Below are 17977 nucleotides of genomic sequence, written 5' to 3'. Positions count from 1 at the left end.
TCCACTAGCCTAAGATCCGAATTAGGGTTGTCTTACCCTCATAAGCTTACCGGAGGAAACTTTTTTTTTTCAAATATAAAGAGGATAAAAAAACGAAAGCCTTAAGATTAGTGCCTAAACACGCGTTGTAGAAAAAACAGATTTTGCTTTTCTAATTTTCACACAAAATTTAAATCCCGATTAAGGAACAACAAAATTGAAATAATAAGTTCGTTTTCAACCAAAAAATATTAAGGTATATAATTAGATGAAGAGAGTAGAATATTAAATTTGATTCATAATAATTCGATAAATTGGTAAAGAAGCGCCACGAAATTCAAATACGGGGACACGTGGTTCCGGTTAACCTCTTGCACCACTTCCTGTCATAAACCAAATATCATTATTAACAAATGTCAACACTTAATTAACCATGTACCGACATTATTTAAAATTACGTCCGGTGTTATCACACAATTTCAGCTCCAAGCGTTCCTACAGCAAGCCAGCTTTCGACAAAACCGTAGCTGGTAGTTATCCCAGTTTAAGGTTATGTCACATTCACTTAAACCCAAATTTCAGACACCTACAGTATTAAAGATGAAGTTTTTATCGGAAGGCCACTGTACATGGACGCACAAGCCACAACACCACTTGTATGTCCCTGACAGTGGAAAGTACTTTCTCATGTTGGAGATTTCAGGATCCCAGAGTCTTGGACGCAATGTTACCTTATCTGACGTCATACTACGGCAATCCGCATTCGCGAACGCACGCCTACGGTTGGGAGTCCGAGGCTGCTGTTGAAAAGTCTCGAAAACAAGTCGCTAGTATCATAGGAGCTGATCCTAAAGAAATAATTTTTACGTCTGGGGCGACTGAGAGTAATAATATTGCAGTGAAGGGAGTGGCGAGGTTTTATGGAGCGAAAAAGAAACACATTATTACCACACAAACTGTAATTTCGTTATTTTGTGTGCATTTTACAAATACAATTTTTTTTTAAAGGAACATAAATGTGTGTTGGATTCCTGTCGCGCGATGGAAGCTGAGGGTTTCAAAGTCACGTATTTGCCGGTCGGAACAAATGGAATTATCAGTCTTGAAGATCTGGATAGGACTATCACTCCAGAAACGTCCCTAGTTTCCATAATGACTGTGAATAACGAAATAGGAGTCAAACAACCAATTGCCGAGATTGGGCGACTTTGTAAACAGAAGAAAGTCTTCTTTCACACAGATGCGGCCCAAGCCGTTGGCAAAATCCCACTCGATGTTAACAGCATGAACATCGATTTAATGTCGATTAGTGGGCACAAAATATACGGCCCTAAAGGTAAACCTCAAAATATAAAATAAATAAATAAAATATAATAGATAAGAGCTCAAAATGTTGCCAGACCTTATGTAAATCTCTTCAGTGTGGGGTAGAAGGGTTACTTTTGTAACCCTCAGAAATGGATCAAATGTAATTTTTGTTATGAGCTTAGTAAGTTTTCGGTCAGGTTTGGCAAAAAACTCTGCCTAATGGTTTAAACCATGGTCTAAACATTATTGTCCTGCATTAACTTGCAGGTGTTGGGGCTCTATACGTGAGGCGACGGCCTAGAGTTCGAGTTGAACCGGTGCAGAGTGGCGGGGGCCAAGAACGGGGCATCAGAAGTGGCACCGTTCCAACGCCCTTAGCTGTAGGAATAGGTGAAGCTTGCGCTATTAGTGAGAGGGAGATGCCGTACGACCACGCTTGGATGGAAAAGTTGAGCAAGAGGTTAATTGATACGATTTTCGGCGCTTTGAGTCACGTGGTTAGGAATGGAGACCCTGTCGAGACGTATCCGGGGTGCGTCAACCTGTCTTTTGCTTTTGTTGAAGGTATTACACTTATAAATTTAGTCATTTGTCTGATGAGTACCTGTAGGGGAATCACTCCTGATGGCATTGAAGGACGTGGCGCTGTCTAGCGGATCAGCTTGCACTTCAGCCTCTTTGGAGCCGTCATATGTTTTGAGAGCCATAGGGACTGATGAAGACCTGGCTCACAGTTCAATCAGGTTTTTCGTACATTTGTTTTGATTTAATCTAACTTTTTTGCAGGTTTGGGTTTGGTCGCTTCACCACAATGGAAGAGGTGGACTACACTGCAAAAAAGTGCATCCAACACGTGACCCGATTGCGCGAAATGAGCCCCTTGTGGGAAATGATTCAGGAAGGGATTGACCTAAAGACCATCAAATGGTCCCAGCATTGAACATACTCATTGTAATAATTTCTCAACAATAAACTTTATTTTATCACAACAATAAATCTCATAGTACAAAATTACAATCTTCGTAAAAATTATTATTAGCATATGCTGCGTCTTGTCTTACGTGAAAATTTACAACGTAATTGGCGTTTGTTCGTTGCACCGAAATGGCAAAAGGGTCCGTGGGGTGGAAAGTGAACGCCACCAGTCTTCGAGCTGAGGGGTACATCAGCCTTGTGCCGCCGGCAAAAATCTGGAATTTTAAAAACCCCGAGTCGCGGCCGTAGAACCTGAAAAAAACAAGTCCGGGCCTGTGTAAAACACTTCAGCTTAGCCAACATCATGAAAAATTGAAATGTATTTAATACCAAAACCCTAAGACCAAGCAAAATTATGTAAAACAGCTAAGTTTTCTTTTGCAATTTACGAAACATTGCCCAAAAACAATCAAAACAGCTCAAAATAAATCTTCACGAACATGGGTTGGCAGCATTGTCACAAATGTCAATGTGTGTCAGTTGTTCAAAAATTTTTCCGTGTGGTGAAAACAGTGTTAAACTAGTTAAAACGCGTTTTTTGCCTCAATCGGGCGTAGAAAGTGTTGATTCAACGTGAGAAGTGGGTAAGTAATAGTTTTGTTACCTTATCGGATACTCCCCGCATGTCTTTGGCCGTTCCATCACCGACACCCATTTGTCGTCATAACTGAACAACGACAAGTCCAGATAAGGCGAACTGCTGTAAGATTGGGCACTTATTGGTAACTGAGCTAGGAGTCTTTTAGTGGCTTCCGTTTCGCCACCGTATTTTGCACTGACTATGGTTTGTTTGAACCTGAAACCTCAGTTGTGACAAGGGCCCTTCAAACCCGCACTTGGTACCTTTGTTGCAAAATCCTGGCGTAAATGTTATTAGAGGGGCTACAAGTAAACTGCGTCTCGCAGTTAACGCACGCGTTCCTAAACGAATCACAGAAATTCTCAAACAAGTGCAACAAATCAGTCGATGTGTTTTCATAAATTGCCAAAATTTTGCTCTCCTTCATGTTGTAAACTATGAAGAAGGACGGCTGGGTGTTCGCGTCGGTGCACTTTAACGTGACGACGTCCTCGCTCGCGTACTTAATCAACAAGTGGTTCTCATCCAAAAGCTGCATTTTCCACAGTTTCAGTGCGTTGTAGTTGCTGAAATGGTGGAAAAATTTGCGGATTTCTAGGGGACTGTTGTCTCTTTTACTTATGGTTACTGCTCTTTTGTACAAAAACGTTAGCAATCGGTGCTTTAGCGAGTTTATGCTCACGTCCCTGAAGGCCCTCTCGTTCGAATACGCCAAGTCGTAGAAATACGAGTCATCCTCGAAGCAAAATCGGCCGATTTTTCGGACATTTACGAACATTCCGTCCAGGATTTGGAAAATGTGGATCACTTGGTGTTGGACTGAGAGCACAGCGAGTATGTCCTTGTATAAATAGAGGCCTTGGTTATGCGACAGGAAAATTTTGTCGACTTTAAATTGCCTCGAATCACACAGTTTTCCTTGATGGAGGTCAACCAAATGAAGAGTGTAATTTTCCAAAGGGGAACGCGGGTTAGGCGTGACCGATTCGTTATTTGTATAAATTTCATAAAAGTGTGGCCGTATCTCTTCCGGTATGAACGCCGCTGAACCGATTATCACGTATCTGCCGTCATCACTGAAAAGGCTACACTCGCGATTAAGTTCCTCAGAGCCTTGGGTCACATGTACCACATATTTTAACTAAAAGCATTAAAAGTAAAAACAAATTTTGTTCCGTGATTAGCGTACCTTGAAAATCCTATCAAAAATTTTACTACTAATCTCTGACCGTTTTTCGGCATCACAGTTCTCAGTTTTGTTGAATAGGTCGGCCGCCGCTGCCGGCCCTCTGTAAGTGTAGACTTCCAGCGACGTTTGATCCGACGAAAACGCAATGAAATATTTACCATCGGGACTGAATTTTCGTAAAAAACAAGGGGGCTTTTCCACGTTTATCACAGTAAAATTGGGGAAAATACATTGGTAGAATTGGCGAGCGGTGTGGAAGTGAGTCCCCGGTTTTCGGTACGAAAACGTCTCGCGATTTTTCAGACGTATTACGATGTTTTGAGGGGCGATCTTCTTACGTTTGAATACATATTCGGTGCTGCAAATCGGCGATTTTTCCATTATTTTGATATGAGGATTTCTAGGTTAGCTCATTTTGATATGTCAAAGCGCGTCACGTGACAATTTTTTAGAATAACAGCTGCAGCAGTGAAATCAGCAATAAATAATAATAATAGTAATAATACAGTCACAATTGAATAAAAATAATTCTGTAACTTTTTAATTAAGTTGTATTTTGCCCACAAATGAATAAGAATTTTGCAATATAAATATCTGTTGGCAGCATTGCTTGATGAAGCTCTTGGACCACTGCAGTTTTTAAAATTTTCATTTTTTAATCGTGATTAAATAAGCGGGTTTTCATCAAATATAATGTTCCAATAGTTTAGGTAGAGCCATAAAAATATTTTCAAGCCTCTTTGTGGCATTACTGTCAATTTTTTTTTGTTTTATGATTTTTTTTGAATCGATTTTTTCCAAGTCAAGTGCAATAATTAAAGTTGTGAGGCTAATTGAACGTTAAAAATTACCAAACAAGCAAAAAATTTTAAAATTTTTGCTTGGAGTAAAGTCCAGCATGATTTGCATTATGCGTATGAAAACATTCGTTTCTGATGGCTTTGCGAGGCATCAGGGTGCTAGAGTTGGCCGGATTGGCCCCAGCCCCCTTTTGTGGTATGGTCTTGTCCGATTTTGGGGCTTCTGTTTTACGTATAGACAAGGTACCCCAATTTGTAATGTTTCAAAGCTTAATTCGAGATCCTCTAGGTTGGGGCTAACATAGACCTTGACTGTTTGGGTAATGGCAAAAAATCAATAGCCTTGAACTTGAAGGACCCAAACGGAGCGAAGATTGTGAGAAAATTGGCCAAAACCAGCGATGTCCTGATTGAGCCGTTTAGAAAAGGAGTAATGGAGAGGTTGGGGTTAGGTCCTGAGACCCTCATGAAGGAAAACCCGCGCTTGATTTATGCCCGGTTGACGGGCTGGGGCCAGACCGGGTTGTATAGCGCGAGGGCGGGTCACGATATAAACTACTTGGCGTTATCAGGGCTATTATCACTTTTTGGGCGAAAGGGCCAAAAACCAATTTTTCCTGTGAATCTGGCCGCTGATTTCGGAGGCGGGGGGCTGATGTGCGCTTTGGGGATTCTCTTAGCGCTTCACGAGCGTCATTCGTCCGGTTTGGGGCAAGTTATAGATAGCAGTATGGTCGAAGGGACGGCCTACTTAGGGAGCTGGTTGTTTCGTTCTCAGAAACTCCCGATTTGGGGGAACGAACGTGGAAGTAATCAGCTGGACTCGGGTAGTCATTTTTATGAGGTTTATGAGACAAAAGACGGGAAATTTGTCTCAGTGGGGGCACTAGAACCACAATTCTACGAAAAATTGTTACAAGGTTTGGGTTTGAGTTACGATGAAGCGCCACAATTTGACGATTACGAAAAGTTGAAAGTTTTATTCGCGCGAAAATTTAAAGAGAAGACGCAGGAAGAGTGGTGCCGGATTTTTGACAAAGCTGATGCTTGTGTAGCCCCAGTTTTAACGCTTGAGGAGGCTCCAGAGCACCCACATAATAAAGAAAGGGGGTGTTTTGCGAGGATGGGGGATGATATAATCCCCAAACCTGCCCCGGTTTTAAGTAGAACGCCTGGAGAAGCGAGTGGGTTGAAAGCGGCCCCCAACTGTGGGGAACATACGTGGGATGTTTTGAAAGGGTTAGGGTACAGTGACAATAATATCAATGATTTAGTTGCCAAAGGCACGGTTGAATGTTTTAATAAGTCCAAATATTAATTTTTTCAATAAATACTGTTTCGTTTTTGAGCAATTTCTTCAATTATTTTTTCCATTTCCGACAATGTTGGACCAAATAATTCCGTCACATCACAGTGTTGGCAAAATAATTCCAGTACTGTTTTTACAGATAGTAGGTCGAAAAAGGCGTGATTTAAACCCAAAATGTGTCCGTGAAATAGCTCCTCTTTTTGTTTTTTGTGCACTTGCGCCAGTCTCTTCAAGGCGATAAATTTAAGAAAGTCGTAAAATTTGTAAAAATCCATTCCAAATGAAGCTTTGAGCATTACTTGACAGTGCTGTAAAAAACCTTCCATATCGCAACAATCTTCTATTTCTTTTTTCACACATTTTAAATTATATTCGATCGTCTCCCACATTTTCAATATGTTACATCCATTAACCCAATTATGATTTACGGAAATTGTATCCTCTAAATTCCACACTTGATGGTACCAACCCGTGGGTACAAAAACAGCCTCTCCAGCATTTTGGATTAGTTCGAAATGCTGTCGAGTGTGGTACATGTCGCTAATATCGTATGGGAGATTATTGAGGGAATCCCGTAAAAAGTTCTCTTCACCTGGGGGGAAAAAAATCCATTTTTTGCGACCACAGACATTTGCCGACCAACTGTAGGAATTAAAAACATCGGCATGGAAAGGTGTCCTAAAAATACACTTTTATCAAAGCCGGGAAAACATTTTTGTTACCAAGTTCCGGCTTGTCCAATGTACACAAAACGGTAATCGTCTTCTGAATTTTCAGTCAAATATTCGTTCAGCCAATCTGAGGCGAAATAAATCGGGACGGTATAAAAATTGTCGTTTTTGAAAGTATTTTTCAAGTGCCAGTCTTTCAAATATTTGGATTTATTTTCGGCCGAATTCCACTTATTTAAAAATGAATCCAATTTACAGATTTGCGTTTTTTGCGAATTGAAATATTTCTCACTACAGTTGTAAATGGTAACGTCACAGTTTCCGTACTTGTCTTTTAAATAATCCAAGTTTGGTGCTTTTTCCTCATTTAACCATTTGTAGTGTGCTTCCCAATCTTCTGTAATATTTTTTATGACACAAGGGACGTTAGGCCTCATAAAATTATGGAAAAATTCTTCATAGCTCAGTTCTTTATTTAAAATAGGTACACCAGGAGGCTTAAAATAATTTTTTGTGCAGATATCACAAGTTTCAATGTCAAATTCCATTTTTTTGAGGTTATATCAAAGCTTCTATAACCTTAAAATTTTTTAAAATTGTACTTTTTCTTGCGGTACATATATTAAAAAATATTCTATTCTGGTTTAATGATAGAAATGGGTTGGTAAAACCCATCATCGCCCACAGAACCCATCAGAGACAAGTGGATGGCATCTAAAGGACATTCACCAAAATAAAAGTCCTTGTATTTTTCCATAATTGTTGTCGCATCGAAGCTTTGTTTCTTCACCCATCTTTTTTTCTTAGGAGTGCCGAGTTCTTTCTTGGGTGATCCACTTTCTTTACGATATTTCGTGTTAATTAAAGTCATGTGTAATTTCACATTGTCTTGGTATGTCCTTACAAGGCCTTTAAATTTTAAAACATTGCTTAACCATTTATTTTTTTATCCAATAATTACCTCTCTCGTAAAAATGATCAGACAAGTCATTGGCCAGTTTCTGCAAATTAAAATCTTCATTTTCTCCAACGATCGTTGGTTTTGCGTAAAGAACGTCCACTTTTTTCAAATTAGTGTTCATGCAATCAACTCCTGATATTTTTATTCTTATAGGACCTGTTTTTTTAACTAGGGGACTAGAAAAACAAATGATTAAAAATCGGGGCAATGACCGCGCGCATGTTACGTACTCGAGTATCATATTTTTATAATCTTGTAACGCTTTAATGGCTTCTAATTTTTCGTGATCGTCCAATAAAGTAAAAACTACCACAGTTAAATGCAACTTCAGAGGACTTATAAATATTGATTCGTGCATTCCTTCTATTTTGTCGCCGTTTAAAATATCGTCCTGTGAATAATTTTTAATTATTTGTTTGGTAACAAGTGTGACTTTACTTTGAATTTGTTAAAATTCGTAATAATTTCATCGTTTCGTGTTGGCATTGAAATAAACTGGAGGGCCCTAAGGTGGTCTCTAATTTCTCCGAGAACTGAATGGATTTCATCCCTTGCTTCAGTTATAGTTTCCTCGTTTTCGCCAATAATGACTAGATTGCCACTGGCTGGAATTGTAATGTTGGTTTTTGTGTTGTTTTCAAGAATTTTCAAGTCCCAATGAGGGAATTTTTTGAGCTGGGCGTAATACACTCTAAAAATAAGTTATTACGGAAAGGAAACAAAGACACAAGTGGAACATTACGGTGGAACCGCAAAACTAGTGAAAAATTTTCCTTCATCATTTTTATTAATGAGGTATTTGGGATTTTGTATTGTTTGGACGTCTAAAAAATCAAAATAAACAAAGCGATTTAACCTCACTTCTTCAACTAAGCTATACCTCGACTTGTCTTGGCTTTTTTGCTGAGTGTTCTCAGTTCGAAACATGTCCCATCAATCCAGAATTTTTTCCGCTTGCACGTACCCAAGGCACGATTCATTTTTGCAATTTATGGAAAGTTTTCCCCGATTGTGATTTCGATTTGGACAATTGAGATAATCCCATTATCTCGAATAAGGTTATGTCAGATAAACAATAATCAGGGATTGTTGCGCAGTTGTGTTTTTCCGTCTAATTCACCTCAAATCGTGTCGTTTTTCACACTTGTGCGGTGACAAACGTTTTAATTTCCCGTAATCGATGATTTGAATCGGTGGGGCATTGAAGCAAATCCGATTCGCTCGAATGCCATTGCCCATTTTGGGGCCAGGTGTTTTCAATAATGGCAACAATCAAAATACCGGAGCAAAAAGTGATCCTTTGTGGTGAATATGGGGTTGGCAAAAGCTCGATTTTTCGCAGATTTACGAACAATACTTTTGTGACAGCGACTGATAGGAAGTCCACTCTAGGGCTCGACCACTACTCGAAAACGTACCGCGTTTGCGATAGGGATTTAAAGGTAGGGCCGCAGCGTCGTAAAGTGGGTGTAATGGGGCGGTTTTAGTTGCAATTGTGGGACACTGGAGGGATGGAAAGGGTGGCGTCAATAACCTCGAGTTACTACAAATTTGCAGAGGCGGCAGTTCTGGTTTTTGCCCTCGACAATCCTGCTTCGTTTCATGTCTTGTCCCAGCACCTCCTCGATATCGTTACCTACGCTGAGAACGCAAAGATTTTTTTGTGTGGAAATAAAGCTGACTTGTTGAGTGATGTTCCTCAAATAACAGATTCGGAAATTGAAGCGTTTTGGTACTTATCCTTAAGGTGTGTTTTGGGGTGTAACTGATTTTTTCAGTGAACAGTGTCATAACTTAATCACTGGGACGTACAAAACTTCGTGTAAGACGGGAGAGGGGATTGAAGAAATGTTTACTGATATTGCATATCAACTGGTGCAGTCAAATAGGTCCAGACTTGAATTGCAATCAATGGAACAACATGGGTTTAAAATCACACCCACGGAAGAGATTCCTGAAGATTCGTGTTTGTGTTAATTCGCTTTAAATGAAGAACGTCCTTTTAACTGTGATTATATTTTACAAAAGTCTCATTAGAGTAGTTGACTCCTTTTAATGTATTTTGCACCAGGCTTGTTTGCACTTTGCTTGTTAATTTGTAGTGCCAAAGAAAAGTCTGAATTTGGATATTTGTAAGGATGGAATTGTACAACGATTTTTTTTATTAAAACAATAAACACTTCCGTAAGATTTTATTTAAATGGCACATAACAGAAAAAGCACACTAATGGAGAGTTGTTACATCTAAGAAGCGCCAGTAATATTATTTTCTTCCACGAAAAACCTCATGGAACAACAAACTAAATAAAGTCGAATTAACAAATATAAAAAACAAAGTTTTCTTAATCTAACAAGGAACACACCGACTATAGAAAAAATTAAGTATGCTAAATTCAAGTACCTTTTTATATCACCTGGCCTTTAAGGACCTTCAGTAAGAAAGGTGGTACCTAACTAACCAAAAATTCCACAATATGCATCACAGCCACCTTTCAAACCCTCGTCAAAGTCTCATACAAAAGTACTACAATCTACCCTAGATAATATCAGTAGTTCGTCGTCAGAGAAATTAAGTACAGGAGATTGACAATTTGTACTTTAAATGGCAAGATTATTAAAAACGAAAATATGTTGAGCATGCAAGACATTAAAAAGCATCGGTCAAGATTCATATAACAATCTCTGATAGTGAGGGAAGATCTCCCACGTTGGTATATGAAGCCCGAATTCCAGTGCTACCAAAACAGCGAATTCAGCTGCCACAAGTTCCTTCCTGTTCAGTCGGAATGTGTTTTCTGTCTTTTCAAGAAGCGTCTTCAAGCCGTCTCCTTTAACGTCGTTGAGTTTCGCCGACAATATCAAACTTGCGCCAGCACACAACTTTCTGTTTTGTTTATTAATCAGTCCACGTAATATCAATTTTTCAAAATAGACGTACGCTTGAGCTACGGTCACCAGATCAATGTTACATTCGGTTTTTGCGATTTTACGCATTTCGCGCTTGATACTGAAAATAGAACATTACGCCCGAGTCCCATACGCGCTTTTTCCTACCTTCGTAATTTGCTCAAAGTGAGCTGAATGTGCGGGAATTTCTCCCGAAACTTGTCGTTGATTTCCTTCTTCAAGTCAGAAGGTCGCACATAATCGATAACTGACGTCATATAAGACGTGAAAGTTAGTAAAGTCCGGTGTTTCCCGGCGATCAATTCCGGGTCGTCTAGTAAATTCGGGTGATAGACTAGGGAGTTTAACGACGTTTCGTCCTTAGCGTCCGGGGGCGGACTTGCGGCTACCACGTGCGTATTGGCTCGAATTGAAGCCTGATCGTACGAAAACGACCTAAAAAGACACCTCTTACAACAAACTCGGGAAAAATCTGACTGAAAAATCCCCCAAAAAGCGACTAATAAATCTACAAAGCGTTTGGTTATTTGCAATATGGTCACAAAACTACGGTTTTAGTGCATTCTCCTAAATCATACTTATTGATTTACCATTTGTAGTCAGGTTGCCACGTTAAAACTTTTGTCCTGCAAACCAAATAATGGTATGTATAATGAAAGAAAAAAACTAAAGCTGATGTAAATTCAGAAAAGGAAAGATGGTTAAATTACCGGGCGAAAACATGGTGCGGACGTTTCGTAACGTTAAATGAGACATGCCCGGGCTCCGTCGGGTCGTCAATAGTGTTCAACCTTTTCTCTCTAAACTCTTTCACCGGTTTCGTTGGTACCAACAAGTACCCGTACGAAAATTCCTGTAATCAAACCCCTGCCTGATTGCTACCACAATTTGGTAATCACCTGTCCATCGGGGGCTTTCTCGATCCCCAAAGAATCGAAGGGGTCCAAGCCGTCGGCGGCCGCCGACAAGGGCCGCGTCCCCGAAGTCGTCCTTTTCCGCCCACTTTCCCGTTTCGCCTCGTTCCTAAGCCCAATTATAAGAAAAACGATGCTAAACCCGCGGCAATACCCACCTGTGACTCTTCTTGTACGGTATTATCGAGCACACCATGAATGGTATGTACCGCGAAGTCACCATCACGATTCTTTCGTCTTTAAAACGGTGCGTTTTCGCCGCTTTGATGATCTTAATTTCTTTCGTCGCCTCCGGGATCGAGGGTGGGGCTGGACTTGTCTTGCACCGCGAAATTGAGGGGCCCAGACTCTCGGAACTGCTGCCATAGTGGTGCTTCTCTGTGTCGCTCCCCAACGAGCCCTGATGCGGGATGCGTTTGCGAAACGTGGGGATGATTTTGCGCTCGGAAATGCTGGAAAAAACCCAGCTTTATGTAAAGAATTTGGGTCAGATTCGATTATTGACAAAAAAGTATTGTTTGTGGTGTTTATGTAACTGAACCGCAAGAGATCGTCTCGTTTATTTTCGGCGGCAAGGTCATAATAACAACGATAATTTTCCGTCGTGCTCTCAAGTACCGAAACTACGTAAATAAAGATAACTATCGGGTTAAATCAAACAATGGCCGCTCGTTACCCGTCCTTGATGCTTTTGGCGGCTTCCTCGAGGTGGGATTTGATCGGCGTGACACTCTCCGAGTCGGAACTCAGCGAGTGTCCGTCGACGTTGTAATGTTTCGATTTTTGGAATTTCTTTTTCGGATTGGGGATTTTCTCTTTCGAGTGGTCCGTGTCGCTGAAGCAGTCGTCCGGACCGTCGGATTCTTCGACGAGGGGTTCATCGGTCGCCGCTAGGAGACCGGTGGTTTTGATGATAGCCCCGTTACGGGGAAGTAACGATAATCTGGTGTCTCTGTAACTGCCGTCCAGGGAAATATTTGATAAGAAAGTAACAGCAGCAATGCGACGTCGCGAACGGTTTCTTTTTAATGAAGTTGCCATTAGATTTTTTATTGCTTTTTTAGTAGTTGTGTATGGGGGGAAGTGGAGTGTTATGTCACTGAAGATCCATTATTGACATAGTCCTTTTATTGCACATTGTTAATGATTTGCGATGAAAAGCGCATATATGAAACTCGATACTGTTCAACAGGAATAATATCAGCGACTTGCACATTTTCGTACACTATTTCACACACTTTTTGCTTAAAAAAAGTCCACTAACACACAGACCTACAAGGAAAATATTTACGTCGCAGTGACAACTGACACATGAGACATCACTGCCAAAATTCACAAAGCAAAAACACTAGAATTTTAAAATTGGGCCGCAAATTGTTCTTTAAATACGCTCTCAACTCGTTTATCTCGAGTATTTATTTAAGAATTACCACTGATGTGATAAAATTAAGGCCGCGAGATAACCACTCTTGTTAAAAACCGACCTGCACCTTGCACTAGTGTCACTAGTTTGACAGTTGTCCCAATTAACACGTCAGATAATTCGGACAATAAAGACCGGCACTTATCTTATCAATTGCTCCTAATGTAAAACACAGGTGAGTCGTTTCGTAAAATTACGCAAGAAACAGGCACATTTGTTTTGGTTCAGAGCCCCAGAATGCCTCCAAAAGTGACCACCAATCTGCTGAAGCAACTGCGAGGGTTGATGCAAAACCCCCAGTATGTCAGTGAGACAATCAACGCGTATATCGTCCCCTCAAACGACGCTCACAACAGCGAATACTTGGCCGATTGTGACATGTTTAGGGGCTTCATTACCGGCTTCACCGGTTCAGCTGGAACTGCCATAATAACAGAAAAAGAGGCCCTTTTGTGGACCGACGGCCGCTATTTCCTCCAAGCGTCGCAACAATTGGATTCCAATTGGACTCTAATGAAAGAGGGGATTCCGTCAACCCCGACTCAAGGTGACTGGTTGTGCAAGAATTTACCCTCAGGATCACGTGTAGGGGTGGACCCCAACCTCTACACACACCACATATGGATGCCTCTGCAGTCCCGATTAGCCCAAGCCGGGCATAAGCTTGTCCCAGTTAACAAAAACCTAGTCGAGGTTTTATGGACTGACAGGCCCGCAAGACCCACAAATCCGGTCCGTCCTTTAGGCCTAGAGTTCGCCGGGAAAAGTGTTGGGGACAAATTGTCCAAAGTCAGGGCCGATATGGAGCGAGAAAAGGTCGATTTTTTAGTTCTGACGGCGCTTGACGAAATCGCGTGGTTGCTCAATTTGCGGGGCTCAGATATCGAATACAACCCAGTTTTTTTCTCTTATGTGGTCGTCCACAAAGACAAGTTTACGGTATTTTTAGACCCCAAGCAAACAACAGATGAAGTTAAGCAACATTTGACGAAAGAAGCGGGAAATAATTACGAAATCAAGCCGTACACCGAAATCGTGAATTATTTGAAACAAAACTGTTCGAAAATCGACGGCTTTGCGTGGTTTTCCGAGGACGCGAGCTACGCCCTTACGAGTCTTATCCCCTCTAAGTCGCTCCTGACTGAAGTAACCCCGGTCCCGTTAATGAAAGCCGTGAAAAACCCCACCGAAATCAAGGGTATGCGTAACGCACATTTGAAAGACGGGGCAGCCCTTTGTTGCTATTTCTCCTGGTTGGAGAAAAACGTGGCAAATGGGGGGATCACCGAAGTGTCGGGGGCGAAAAAGTTGGACGAATTCCGGGCGCTACAGGCGGATTTTGTCGGCCCGAGCTTCGCGACTATAAGTTCGGTGGGTCCCCATGGGGCTATCATTCACTACCACCCGGAGCCCGAAACTGACGTTCCCATAACCACCGATACGTTGTATTTGTGCGACTCTGGGGGCCAGTATAAGGATGGCACCACTGATGTGACTAGGACTTTTCACTTTGGGACTCCCACCGAGTACGAGAAGGAGTGTTTTACCAGGGTTCTGAAGGGGCAAATTAAGTTGGCGACTTCGATTTTCCCGTCGAAGATCAAGGGGAATTACCTGGATTCGTTCGCGAGGGAGTTTCTGTGGGAGGTGGGACTGGATTATGCCCACGGGACGGGACATGGGATCGGTTCGTATCTCAACGTCCATGAAGGACCAATGGGGATTTCCTGGCGATTGATCGCCGATGATCCCGGATTGGAGTCGGGGATGTTCTTGTCAAACGAACCGGGGTACTACGAGGATGGGAAATTCGGGATTAGGTTGGAGGATATCGTCCAGATCGTTCCTGCAAACCCCCCACATAATTTCAATGATCGGGGGTTCTTGACCTTTGAGACCATTACGTTCTGTCCGAAACAAACAAAATTGATTTTGGTTGATTTGTTGACTGATAAGGAGTTGGCGTATTTGAATGCGTATCACAAGCAGTGTAGGGACTTGTTGGGGCCCATCTTGGAGAAGCAGGGACAGGTGGAGGCGAAGGAGTGGCTGTGGAGGGAGACGGAGCCGTTGAAGAGGAACTAAGACCAAACAGTATCGTGCTTGCCATACTTTATGATTTATTATTGGAAAATGTAACAATGTTCACAATAAAATGTTTTTAAAACTATTTACTTCGTTTTTCTTGTCCCCTTGAACTGTGTACAAAACAATGGTTTTGGTTACATAACTCGATCACTTTAATATTTTATTTCTTCTTCTTTTTCTTTTGTTTCTTTTCTTTTGGAAGTTTCTTTTTCGACTCAACAGTTTTGACTTTCGGCGACGATGGAACACTGGGTGCGGGGGTAATACTTTGTGATAGAATCTTCTGTTCTTTTTTCAATTCCAATTCCAAAACCATAAAAATACAAGTTAGCAAAGTTTCGTAAAACTCGAGAAACGTAAGTGGATAGTCGACGTTAACCACGAGATTATCGTCCATGACTAGAGGACAAGCCGTAGCCAAACAACGCATCACATTTCTGGGGCCCAAATGACGGAAATCGAAGAGATTTGTCCAGTGGTGTCTTATCTTTTCATCGAAATCGGCGACTCGTTCTATTTTAGTTATTAAAATTGTTTTTTTTCAACAAGATTGGTAAAACTGACCTTTTTCGTACGTGATGTGCTCATCGAGTGGCACTATATTGGTTCCGAACAAAGGCCGCGCTTTTTGCAACCTCAGTTCCAAATGGCACGCTACCGGGGACTCCCCTTTTTTCGTGCAAGTTTGTTTTAAAAAAGTCCGAGCTGAGTGGGGTTCCCCGATTTTTTTATAAAGCGCATAAACGGCTTTAATTGGGGCCAAATCGAGATAATTCATGAGAATTGTACCTAAAACCGAATAATTAACGAATGTTTTGGAAAACTGAACACACTTTGGTGGTCTGGAGCCTTTGAAAAAATAACTTCGTCCAGAAATTTTTGCACAATGAACGCACAAACGCCCCCGTCAATTGACTTGTCGTAGGTCTCCTCTAAAGACCCCGTGGACAGAGCAATCCCAATGATTGACATTAAAAATTGCCAAAAATAAATCGGCTCGAACGGGTCGTGGATACTAACAAGGCAACTTCTGGGATTTTCGGCCAGAATTTCATCGGCTCGAGTTATAGAGATGCGCTTCGATAATCCCATGTCTTTGTATAATTGCCATAAAAACAACCTGATCATAATCGGGTCATAGTCGAGTTTAATTTTCGCAGCCATTGTGGCATAATCCTTGTACAAATCCTTCAGTTTTGGTAAATTCCGAGTGATCGTAAACCGGATGCACTTCTCTTCGTACGTCCTCAACAAGTTGAATTTCTCGTCGGGAATATCGTTCAGTTTCGACAAAATTATCTCGACGTAAAATCCCACATCTACATATTCGGGGGCCGTAAAAACAGGGACGTCTAAAATGTGGCTGTAGTAAAAATTGCGAATGGACCACCGCGAGTCAGTTTTAGGTTTAGGTTTGTCGAACTGGAAGAGCAAATTTTGCTGCACCACCCGACCGTTGCCACAAATTAATAACCCATCGCCGTGCTTAAAATCCTGATCCCAAATCCCTTGCAGCCTTAATCCCGTATCATCCCCGAAGTGCATAATCCCCTCGCCACAACGTTTGCCCTTCTCCCACGACCCGCGATAAATTGTCTGAGGGGGGAAGGCGAACGCTTCGTTGTAGAAAGCCCCCCAGATGTATTCGCCCTGGCCGTGCATCAACCCTTTTTTCCACTCTCCGTCATAAAACTACCGCAGGTTTTTCTCAAAAACGAACCAAATTGACCACTTACGTCATTGTTTTCCCAAATTAGGGTTCCACACCCGTCGTATTTTCCCTCCCGCCAAGAACCACGATACTTTGCCCCGTTTTTGTAAAATCTCACACCGAATCCGTCCTTTAAGTTGTATGCCCAACCCCCTTCGTACCAGTCCTCGGGCTCGTAGAGCAGCCACCCTTGCCCGTGCTTGCACCCATTTCGCCACTCTCCGCTGTAAAAAGTGGGGGTTGAGACAATGTTGAGGAAACCGTGGCCGTGGAATAGGCCCTGGTTGAACTCCCCCTCGTAGTGGCTTAGGTCGGGCAGGGTCATTTCGCCTTTGCCGGTCGGAAAACCGTCTACAAAATCACCCTAAGGCTTGGCTAACAATTTGGGTGTCTTTTTAAACTCGAGGTACCTCATACACAGTCCCATCATTCCAAATGTATCGGCCTTTGCCGTTCATGGTTTGTTTAGAAATTGTCCCTTCGTAGACGTTGCCATTTGTGAAGATGATTTTAGCTTCGTACTCGTCCTCGATTTTGTCTTGCAGGGAAGACGACGCGGTCGTGGAGGTTTTCTTCAAAGAGCAGAAAATTAGGCCTAGGTTAAAAGATGAGATGGTTTTTTGCTATTACTTATTGATAAATAAATTTGTTTTTCAATCTTATCTTTAATATTGACCGTACAGATCGACTCGCTTCGGAGATTTCCTCCTTAATAGCGTCCAAATTCGAGGCGAAACTGCTCCCAGGCCTGCCCGACTTGAGCCCTCTTGAGCTGCTCTTCTTGCTCAGCGCAACCTTGGACCCCGAGGCCCACTTGACCTCGGCATCGACCAAATCCTCAGCTTTCAACTCCTTATAGTCCTTGACCAAACTCTCCTTCTTCTCCTCAAGCGCCTCTTCTTTCTTCTCCACCACAACCATGTCCTCAATGACGAATTGCACGATCTGGTTAAAGAACTGCGCGATGACATCTTCCATCGTTTTGATTTCGGGGAAGCGCTGCTCGCTGTCTCCCCCACTGATGGTCCCCTTGGAGGGCTTGGGGGTCGCCGAAGCGGACCTCGACAGTGACATTTGTCACTTCTTGTATCTCGATGAGTAATATGAAGTAAGCGTTGCCTAGGAATGTAAGTTGTATAAATATCACCGAATTTTGGCAAAG

At 41.9% G+C, this 17977-nt stretch overlaps 9 protein-coding genes across 10 annotated transcripts; 4 read left to right on the top strand and 5 right to left on the bottom strand.

Moving 5' to 3' along the window:
- The first annotated feature begins 335 nt into the window (after nucleotides 1-335).
- Nucleotides 336-2304, top strand: Nfs1 (Nfs1 cysteine desulfurase). The gene is made up of 7 exons (XM_969498.5): nucleotides 336-509; nucleotides 562-635; nucleotides 683-937; nucleotides 988-1315; nucleotides 1555-1851; nucleotides 1898-2030; nucleotides 2074-2304. The coding sequence occupies exons 1-7, from the start codon at nucleotides 413-415 to the stop codon at nucleotides 2225-2227; spliced, it is 1338 nt and encodes a 445-aa protein (XP_974591.1). The 5' UTR covers nucleotides 336-412; the 3' UTR covers nucleotides 2228-2304.
- abo (abnormal oocyte) lies at nucleotides 2243-4608 on the bottom strand. Its single transcript, XM_969515.4, has 4 exons — nucleotides 4032-4608; nucleotides 3106-3983; nucleotides 2867-3058; nucleotides 2243-2514 (listed from the first exon to the last, which is right to left on the bottom strand). The coding sequence occupies exons 1-4, from the start codon at nucleotides 4410-4412 to the stop codon at nucleotides 2286-2288; spliced, it is 1680 nt and encodes a 559-aa protein (XP_974608.1). The 5' UTR covers nucleotides 4413-4608; the 3' UTR covers nucleotides 2243-2285.
- A 219-nt stretch (nucleotides 4609-4827) lies between these two features.
- On the top strand, nucleotides 4828-6183 carry Amacr (Alpha-methylacyl-CoA racemase). Its single transcript, XM_969536.5, has 2 exons — nucleotides 4828-5074; nucleotides 5121-6183. The coding sequence occupies exons 1-2, from the start codon at nucleotides 4967-4969 to the stop codon at nucleotides 6147-6149; spliced, it is 1137 nt and encodes a 378-aa protein (XP_974629.1). The 5' UTR covers nucleotides 4828-4966; the 3' UTR covers nucleotides 6150-6183.
- JMJD4 (Jumonji domain containing 4) lies at nucleotides 6101-7359 on the bottom strand. Its single transcript, XM_008195651.3, has 2 exons — nucleotides 6863-7359; nucleotides 6101-6818 (listed from the first exon to the last, which is right to left on the bottom strand). The coding sequence occupies exons 1-2, from the start codon at nucleotides 7357-7359 to the stop codon at nucleotides 6155-6157; spliced, it is 1161 nt and encodes a 386-aa protein (XP_008193873.1). The 3' UTR covers nucleotides 6101-6154.
- Nucleotides 7264-8794, bottom strand: LOC663513 (activating signal cointegrator 1 complex subunit 1). Its single transcript, XM_008195650.3, has 6 exons — nucleotides 8653-8794; nucleotides 8515-8596; nucleotides 8211-8463; nucleotides 8003-8163; nucleotides 7773-7948; nucleotides 7264-7720 (listed from the first exon to the last, which is right to left on the bottom strand). The coding sequence occupies exons 1-6, from the start codon at nucleotides 8750-8752 to the stop codon at nucleotides 7446-7448; spliced, it is 1047 nt and encodes a 348-aa protein (XP_008193872.1). The 5' UTR covers nucleotides 8753-8794; the 3' UTR covers nucleotides 7264-7445.
- A 240-nt stretch (nucleotides 8795-9034) lies between these two features.
- RabX6 lies at nucleotides 9035-9955 on the top strand. Its single transcript, XM_969572.4, has 3 exons — nucleotides 9035-9214; nucleotides 9260-9504; nucleotides 9551-9955. Exons 1-3 carry the CDS (start codon nucleotides 9035-9037, stop codon nucleotides 9747-9749), a joined length of 624 nt encoding a protein of 207 aa, XP_974665.1. The 3' UTR covers nucleotides 9750-9955.
- Nucleotides 9952-12918, bottom strand: LOC663548 (uncharacterized protein). Of its 2 annotated transcripts, XM_969587.5 has the most exons (7): nucleotides 12270-12916; nucleotides 11752-12045; nucleotides 11579-11702; nucleotides 11390-11532; nucleotides 11270-11305; nucleotides 10827-11114; nucleotides 9952-10779 (listed from the first exon to the last, which is right to left on the bottom strand). In XM_969587.5, the coding sequence occupies exons 1-7, from the start codon at nucleotides 12632-12634 to the stop codon at nucleotides 10434-10436; spliced, it is 1596 nt and encodes a 531-aa protein (XP_974680.2). In that variant the 5' UTR covers nucleotides 12635-12916; the 3' UTR covers nucleotides 9952-10433. The 2 variants fall into 2 exon arrangements, with proteins under 2 accessions (XP_974680.2, XP_008193870.1); XM_008195648.3 differs by lacking the exon at nucleotides 11270-11305 and having other exon boundaries at nucleotides 12270-12918.
- Nucleotides 12919-13034: 116 nt separating this feature from the next.
- Nucleotides 13035-15186, top strand: ApepP (Aminopeptidase P). The gene is made up of 2 exons (XM_969605.5): nucleotides 13035-13191; nucleotides 13245-15186. The coding sequence occupies exon 2, from the start codon at nucleotides 13254-13256 to the stop codon at nucleotides 15099-15101; it is 1848 nt and encodes a 615-aa protein (XP_974698.1). The 5' UTR covers nucleotides 13035-13191; nucleotides 13245-13253; the 3' UTR covers nucleotides 15102-15186.
- Nucleotides 15117-17889, bottom strand: LOC663585 (radial spoke head 10 homolog B). Its single transcript, XM_008195647.3, has 6 exons — nucleotides 17497-17889; nucleotides 17226-17387; nucleotides 16841-17179; nucleotides 15938-16796; nucleotides 15669-15893; nucleotides 15117-15617 (listed from the first exon to the last, which is right to left on the bottom strand). The coding sequence occupies exons 1-6, from the start codon at nucleotides 17887-17889 to the stop codon at nucleotides 15265-15267; spliced, it is 2331 nt and encodes a 776-aa protein (XP_008193869.1). The 3' UTR covers nucleotides 15117-15264.
- Between the last annotated feature and the right edge of the window lie 88 nt (nucleotides 17890-17977).

The sequence above is a fragment of the Tribolium castaneum genome, chromosome 5, assembly GCF_031307605.1.
Source record: "Tribolium castaneum strain GA2 chromosome 5, icTriCast1.1, whole genome shotgun sequence".
NCBI classification, from domain to species: Eukaryota; Metazoa; Arthropoda; class Insecta; order Coleoptera; family Tenebrionidae; genus Tribolium; species Tribolium castaneum.
The sequence above is the reverse complement of the archived record's forward strand: the minus strand, read 5'-3'. Positions and strand labels throughout refer to the sequence as shown.

Excerpts from the sequence above, each read along its gene's own strand:
- Nfs1 (XM_969498.5), top strand. The coding sequence starts at position 413 with ATGTACCGACATTATTTAAAATTACGTCCGGTGTTATCACACAATTTC. Across the intron at positions 510-561 it reads TTTCGACAAAACCGTAGCTG|ACACCTACAGTATTAAAGAT; the intron begins GTAGTTATCCCA and ends CCCAAATTTCAG. Across the intron at positions 636-682 it reads CACAAGCCACAACACCACTT|GATCCCAGAGTCTTGGACGC; the intron begins GTATGTCCCTGA and ends TGGAGATTTCAG.
- abo (XM_969515.4), bottom strand. The coding sequence starts at position 4,412 with ATGGAAAAATCGCCGATTTGCAGCACCGAATATGTATTCAAACGTAAG. Across the intron at positions 3,059-3,105 it reads GCCAGGATTTTGCAACAAAG|GTTCAAACAAACCATAGTCA; the intron begins GTACCAAGTGCG and ends CTGAGGTTTCAG. Across the intron at positions 2,515-2,866 it reads TGCGGGGAGTATCCGATAAG|GTTCTACGGCCGCGACTCGG; the intron begins GTAACAAAACTA and ends TGTTTTTTTCAG.
- Amacr (XM_969536.5), top strand. The coding sequence starts at position 4,967 with ATGGCTTTGCGAGGCATCAGGGTGCTAGAGTTGGCCGGATTGGCCCCA. Across the intron at positions 5,075-5,120 it reads CTGTTTTACGTATAGACAAG|GTTGGGGCTAACATAGACCT; the intron begins GTACCCCAATTT and ends GAGATCCTCTAG.
- JMJD4 (XM_008195651.3), bottom strand. The coding sequence starts at position 7,359 with ATGGAATTTGACATTGAAACTTGTGATATCTGCACAAAAAATTATTTT. Across the intron at positions 6,819-6,862 it reads ATTGGACAAGCCGGAACTTG|GACACCTTTCCATGCCGATG; the intron begins GTAACAAAAATG and ends GTGTATTTTTAG.
- LOC663513 (XM_008195650.3), bottom strand. The coding sequence starts at position 8,752 with ATGAATCGTGCCTTGGGTACGTGCAAGCGGAAAAAATTCTGGATTGAT. Across the intron at positions 8,597-8,652 it reads AAAAGCCAAGACAAGTCGAG|ACGTCCAAACAATACAAAAT; the intron begins GTATAGCTTAGT and ends TTGATTTTTTAG. Across the intron at positions 7,721-7,772 it reads TGATCATTTTTACGAGAGAG|GCCTTGTAAGGACATACCAA; the intron begins GTAATTATTGGA and ends TAAAATTTAAAG.
- RabX6 (XM_969572.4), top strand. The coding sequence starts at position 9,035 with ATGGCAACAATCAAAATACCGGAGCAAAAAGTGATCCTTTGTGGTGAA. Across the intron at positions 9,215-9,259 it reads TTTGCGATAGGGATTTAAAG|TTGCAATTGTGGGACACTGG; the intron begins GTAGGGCCGCAG and ends GGGCGGTTTTAG. Across the intron at positions 9,505-9,550 it reads TCGGAAATTGAAGCGTTTTG|TGAACAGTGTCATAACTTAA; the intron begins GTACTTATCCTT and ends TGATTTTTTCAG.
- LOC663548 (XM_969587.5), bottom strand. The coding sequence starts at position 12,634 with ATGGCAACTTCATTAAAAAGAAACCGTTCGCGACGTCGCATTGCTGCT. Across the intron at positions 11,703-11,751 it reads CCGTACAAGAAGAGTCACAG|GAACGAGGCGAAACGGGAAA; the intron begins GTGGGTATTGCC and ends AATTGGGCTTAG. Across the intron at positions 11,533-11,578 it reads AGAAAGCCCCCGATGGACAG|GAATTTTCGTACGGGTACTT; the intron begins GTGATTACCAAA and ends GTTTGATTACAG.
- ApepP (XM_969605.5), top strand. The coding sequence starts at position 13,254 with ATGCCTCCAAAAGTGACCACCAATCTGCTGAAGCAACTGCGAGGGTTG.
- LOC663585 (XM_008195647.3), bottom strand. The coding sequence starts at position 17,889 with ATGTCACTGTCGAGGTCCGCTTCGGCGACCCCCAAGCCCTCCAAGGGG. Across the intron at positions 17,388-17,496 it reads TCTCCGAAGCGAGTCGATCT|AAAACCTCCACGACCGCGTC; the intron begins GTACGGTCAATA and ends TGCTCTTTGAAG. Across the intron at positions 15,894-15,937 it reads AAAGGCTCCAGACCACCAAA|GTACAATTCTCATGAATTAT; the intron begins GTGTGTTCAGTT and ends ATTCGGTTTTAG.